The 6,000-nt window shown below is 47.1% G+C and overlaps 1 protein-coding gene across 1 annotated transcript in view; it reads left to right on the top strand.

Moving 5' to 3' along the window:
* Positions 1-6,000, top strand: part of cngb1a (cyclic nucleotide gated channel subunit beta 1a) — a 53,328-nt gene that overhangs the window by 31,136 nt on the left and 16,192 nt on the right. The window contains exons 24-31 of the mRNA XM_037762875.1: positions 76-103; positions 1,491-1,647; positions 2,183-2,284; positions 2,370-2,518; positions 2,891-3,166; positions 3,346-3,554; positions 3,632-3,682; positions 5,058-5,144. Of these exons, the coding sequence (XP_037618803.1) occupies positions 76-103; positions 1,491-1,647; positions 2,183-2,284; positions 2,370-2,518; positions 2,891-3,166; positions 3,346-3,554; positions 3,632-3,682; positions 5,058-5,144 (1,059 nt within the window). The remainder of the gene's footprint in view (positions 1-75; positions 104-1,490; positions 1,648-2,182; positions 2,285-2,369; positions 2,519-2,890; positions 3,167-3,345; positions 3,555-3,631; positions 3,683-5,057; positions 5,145-6,000) is intronic.

The raw sequence follows: 6,000 nt of genomic DNA on the forward strand, positions 1-6,000 counted from the left end.
TTCTCCTTCTTGTTCTTCTTCTTCTTCTTCTTCTCCTCCTCCTCCTTCTCCTCCTCCTCCTCCTCTTCTTCTCAGGCCGAAGCAGCAGAAGGAGGATGTGGAGGTGAGAACAGATCACTGAAATCAGGAGCAATATAAATATATAATAATAATAATTCATTCATTCAGTTTACTTCCATTCATCAATTCATCAGCCTCTCAGAGTCTCTTATTAGCTTCATATATACATACTATACTATATTATACTATATTATATTATACTATACTATATTATATTATACTATATTATATTATATTATATTATATTATATTATATTATAGTATATTATATTAAATTATATTATATTATATTATATTATATTATAGTATATTATATTAAATTATATTATATATTATATTATACTATATTATAGTATATTATATTATATTATAGTATATTATATTATAGTATATTATATTATATTATATTATATTATATTATAGTATATTATATTATATTATAGTATATTATATTATAGTATATTATATTATATTAAATTATATTAAATTATATTATATTATATTATATTATATTATATTATATTATAGTATATTATATTATATTATAGTATATTATATTATATTATAGTATATTATATTATAGTATATTATATTATAGTATATTATATTATATTATAGTATATTATATTATATTATAGTATATTATATTATATTAAATTATATTAAATTATATTATATTATATTATATTATATTATATTATAGTATATTATATTATATTATATTATACTATACTATATTATATTATATTATATTATATTATATTATATTATATTATATTAGTTATAGGGATACTAATGTTTCTCATGTTTGACTGTTTCTCCGTCCAGTTCCCGTCATTTGTTCTCCGATAGCGAGCGTTCTGCTTCGGTTCCCGCTCGCTGCCGAGTGTCTGGAGAGCTGCAGGAAGCTGCTGCACCAGCTTTACCTCGCCCTCCCCACGCTGTCCCTGCCGCCGCCGCCGCCAGAGCTCACCCAGCTAATGCAGCTCCCCGAGCGGGCGCGACGGTGCTGCGTGAGCATCGTCAGCCGCTTCACGAGCCTGAACTCCAACTCCCAGCATCCTCAGCAGCCGTAGCCCCGCCCTCCTCCAGCACACCTGTAGACTATGACCTCATAGAGTAGACGGAAACCTTTACAGTGCCAAACAAGAACATCCCACATCCTCCTCGCCATCACTCCCATCATGCACTGCTGCTCTGCACTGCTTCACCGTGAGCTGCCAGCTGACCACGCCGCAGGTGATCTGACAGGAAGTGGATGTTGTGCTCTGTTCCCTCCGCTGTCTTTATAGACCTGTCTCTATATCCTGACGACAGGTGACCTGCCTCCTGCTGGCGCTCCTCACGGACCAATCAGAGAGCAGCAGTCTCTACAGCAGCTGATCACATATTGATGTTACCGTATTGATGATCTCCTCTCTGTCCCTCAGGGAGCCGTGGTGGAGGACCCGGTGGAGCTCCGGTGCTGAGGGTGGAGGATGTGGATCAGGATGTGGGGGGGCAGAGAAAAGGCCTGAACATCCCCAAAATCATCACAACGACAGAACCCGAGTTCAGCACGCTGAGCGTCCCGCCGTCCAAGTTCAGGTAACCCCAGAACCCGAGTTCAGCACGCTGAGCGTCCCGCCGTCCAAGTTCAGGTAACCCCAGAACCGACGGGGCGCCGTGATGGGGCGCCGTGACGGGGCGCCGTGACGGGGCGCCGTGACGGAGCGCCGTGACGGGGCGCCGTGACGGCGACAACACTGAAAAATGTTCTATTATAAAATAGCAGCGACTGTAGAAGTGGACGCCGTCACCGTGGTAACGGCTGTTGGTCTGTGGGCGTTATGACGCCTCGAGTTCGCCATTCTGGGCGCCATCATCTTGGTGACTCGAGAGGGCGGAGCTAACTACAGCTCAACGCTGAATAACATGAATAAGAAGTGAAACTGAAGATGTCCTGATGTCCCCCTCTGTGTCCCACTGCTGTGTCCCCCTGCTGTGTCCTCCTGCTGTGTCCCCCTCTGTCCCCCTGCTGTGTCCCCCTCTGTGTCCTCCTGCTGTGTCCTCCTGCTGTGTCCCCCTGCTGTGTCCCCCTGCTGTGTCCCCCTGCTGTGTCCCCCTGTTGTGTCCCCCTCAGCGCTGCAGGTGATCCGGGTGCAGAGGAGGACGAGGAGGAACTGTCGAGGACCGGTCTGAAGACCTGGTCCAGTCAGGGAGACCTGCTGACTGCAGACGATGAGTGAGAGAAACCACACAGACACACTTAGTCCTCCAGGTCGGTGTCCTCTGTCCTCCATGTTTACTGTCCTGCTGTTGTCCTGCAGGATGCGTCCTCTGTCAGCCGCCAGCGTCGGCAGCGTGGTGATCCAGGACCGTCTGAGTGAACTCGTCAGGCTCTTTAAAGGTCGAACAGAGAAGCAGAGAGACCGGCTGGTGGACCCCGACGAGTCTGAGGAGGAGAGTCCTTCAGCCTGTAAGAACTCCTCACGTTGATGTCTTCGTCTCTTCACGTCCTCATGTTGTTGTCTTCGTCTCTTCACGTCCTCACTTGGATGTCTTTGTCTCTTCACGTCCTCATGTTGTTGTCTTCGTCTCTTCACGTCCTCACTTGGATGTCTTTGTCTCTTCACGTCCTCATGTTGTTGTCTCCGTCTCTTCACGTCCTCATGTTGTTGTCTTCGTCTCTTCACGTCCTCCTGTTGTTGTCTTCGTCTCTTCACGTCCTCATGTTGTTGTCTCCGTCTCTTCACATCCTCATGTTCTTGTCTTCGTCTCTTCACGTCCTCATGTTGTTGTCTTCGTCTCTTCACGTCCTCATGTTGTTGTCTTCGTCTGATCTCTGCAGCCCCAAGCAAAGCTCCTCCTCCTCCTCCTCCTCCTCCTCCTCCTCCTCCTCCTCCACCAGAGAAGAAGGATGACGCTCCGGCAGCGGCAGCAGAAGAAGAAGAGGAAGAGGAAGAGGAGGAGAAGGAGTTCGTGCTCCCGTTTCAGCTGTTGGGTCAGCCGGTGAAACTGCCCAAACTGCCCAAACTACCCAAACTACCCAAACTGCCCCCGTTGCCCGACTGGCTCCGAGTCATCGTGGAGTACCGCTTCCCCTCCAGCATGGACCCCTTCACCGGTGAGACACCTCTCCTGTCCAGGACTGTAGTTGTCTCACCAGGACGGTAGTCTAGTAGGATGTCCTGGAAGTAGAAAGTAGCATGAAGTGGAAACACTCCGGTGATGTACCAGTCCGGTAGTTGAGTAAATGTGACGTTGACCTGATGTGATGAGGACTTCCTGTCTCCGTGTCCACAGACCTGACCTACGTGATCTGGCTCTTCATCGTGGTGGCGGCGTGGAACTGGAACGTGTGGTTGATCCCCGTCCGCTGGGCGTTCCCCTACCAGACCTCTGAAAACATCCACCTGTGGCTGCTGATGGACTACACCTGCGACCTCATCTACATCACCGACATCCTGGTGTTCCAGCCCCGGCTGCAGTTCGTCCGCGGAGGAGACATCGTGGTCGGTGACATCGGCACAAACACAAACATCCATCTCTGTAACCGGAGCTCCGTTAACCTGCAGCTGTCTCATTTCAGTGTGATAAGAAGGACATGAGAGAGAACTACCAGACCACCGAGAAGTTCAAGGTAAGACCAGAACCTGGCAGAACCTCACTCACTCATCTTTAACCTCTTATCCGGGTCGGGTCGGGGGGGCAACAGCTCCAGCAGGGGACCCCAAACTTCCCTTTCCCGGGCCACATTAACCAGCTCTGACTGGTGCCCGAACCACCTCAGCTGCTCCTTTCAACGCAAAGGAGTAGCGGCTCTACTCCGAGTCCCTCATGGAGGACTGAGCTTCTCACCCTATCTCTAAGTGAGACGCCAGACACCCTCCTGAGGAAACCCATTACAGACGCTTGTACCCGCGATCTAGTTCTTTGGGTCCCCTCACTCGGGAACAAGACCCCGAGGTACTTGAACTCCTTCACTTGGGGTAAGGACTCATTCCCTACCCGGAGTAGGCAATCCACCGGTTTCCTGCTGAGAACCACGGCCTCAGATTTAGAGGTGCTGATCTTCAACCCGGCCGCTTCACACTCGGCTGTGAACGGATCCAGTGAGTGCTGGAGGTCACAGACTGATGATCCCAACAGGACCACATCATCTGCAAAAAGCAGCGATGAGATCCTCAGCACACCGAACTGCAACCCCTCCTCCCCCCCGACTACGCCTCCATATCCTGTCCATGAATATCACCAACAGGACTGGTGACAGAGCGCCGCCCTGGCGGAGGCCAACCCCCACCGGACAGAACCTGTCAAACATACGTACACACCAGGCTGACTCTTAAGCCGTGGTTCCCGACCCCCAGGGGGTCGCAGGGTCATTCACAAGAAGAACATTTACAGATATATATATAAATCTCTACCTCAGAAACTACGAGGAGCACAATCAAGTCTTTGGGCTCTACGGTGGTTGAAGTGGAAACAATCAGTGCCGGTAATCTCTGATCCAGATGTTGTTGTCTGATTCCTGTTTATTCATTATGTCTTTAATCATGTTAAACTGAGTCCGTCAGAACCAGCTGGGGTTTATTGTTATATTATTATTATACCTGCGTTATGTTTCTTCTGTTGTAGTCCTATAATACTCCAATAATATTCACACTGGAACATTCTAGGGTTAAGAAGGTGTGTTATCTGTAGCCTGTAGTATAGTATATACCATACTGTAGTATAGTAGATATACTGTATATCTACTATACTACAGTATATATCATACTACAGTATGGTATATACTATAGTATAGTATAGTATATACCATACTGTAGTATAGTAGATATACTGTATATCTACTATACTACAGTATATATCATACTACAGTATAGTCAGGTATCAGTCAGGATGCTCCTACGTGTTATACACGGACACATTGTGAGTTTATACACTGAGTAAAGACAGCAGGAGACGTGAAGCTTTGTGACGCGTTGAAGACGTCTTCTGGACGTGTGTCTCTGCAGATGGACGTCCTCAGTCTCTTCCCCATGGAGATCTTCTACTACTTCACTGGAGTCAACTCTCTGTTGAGGTTCCCTCGTCTGCTGAAGGTCAGAATCACTTTGATATCTCCACACTGAGAGATGAATATCAAATATCAAATATCAAATATCAGGCGGCTGGTTAGCTCAGTCGGTAGAGCGAGCGCCCATGTATGGCCAAGGCTCAGTCCTAGCAGCGGTGGACCCGGGTTTGAATCCGGCCTGTGGTCCTTTCTGCATGTCATTTCTCTCTCTCCCCCTTTCCAAGACTCTATCCACTGTCCTATCAATAAATGCTTAAAAATCACCCCAAAAAATAACTTAAAAAAAAAAGTATCAAATATCAAATATAATAAAGTTGTTAAACTTGTGTTTGGTGGATTATTTCTCTGTTGTATCAATGCTAATGGTCATTGTATTCTACATCGTTGGAAAGCCTGTTTATTTACCTTCACAATGATGTCACACTTGAGGATTGGTTGCAGGTCAGCCAACGAGGTTGTGTTGTTCCCTCAATGATGTCACTAACAAAACAAGGCTTGTCATCATTGAAGGCCATCTCAATGCAGTGAGATGTCGGGATGAGATTCTGCAGCCAGTGGTGATCCCATATCTCCACAATCTGGGATCTAACTTCATCCTCCAAGAAACAACGCCCCCCCCCCCCCCCCCCCCCCCCCTCCACAGAGCCAGGGTTATCACAGACTACCTCCACAATGTGGGAGTAGAGAGAATGGAACGGCCTGCCAAGAGTCCACACCTCAACCCAATTCAACACTTGTGGGAACAGCTTGGGCGTACTGTATGTGTTAGAGTGACCAACACAACCACGCTGGCTGACCTGCAACCAATCCTGGTTGAGGAATGGAACGCCATCCCACAGCAACGTGTGACCAGGTTGGTGACCAGCATGAGGAGGAGGTGC

Source organism: Sebastes umbrosus, unplaced genomic scaffold (assembly GCF_015220745.1).
Source record: "Sebastes umbrosus isolate fSebUmb1 unplaced genomic scaffold, fSebUmb1.pri S36, whole genome shotgun sequence".
Lineage (NCBI taxonomy): Eukaryota > Metazoa > Chordata > Actinopteri > Perciformes > Sebastidae > Sebastes > Sebastes umbrosus.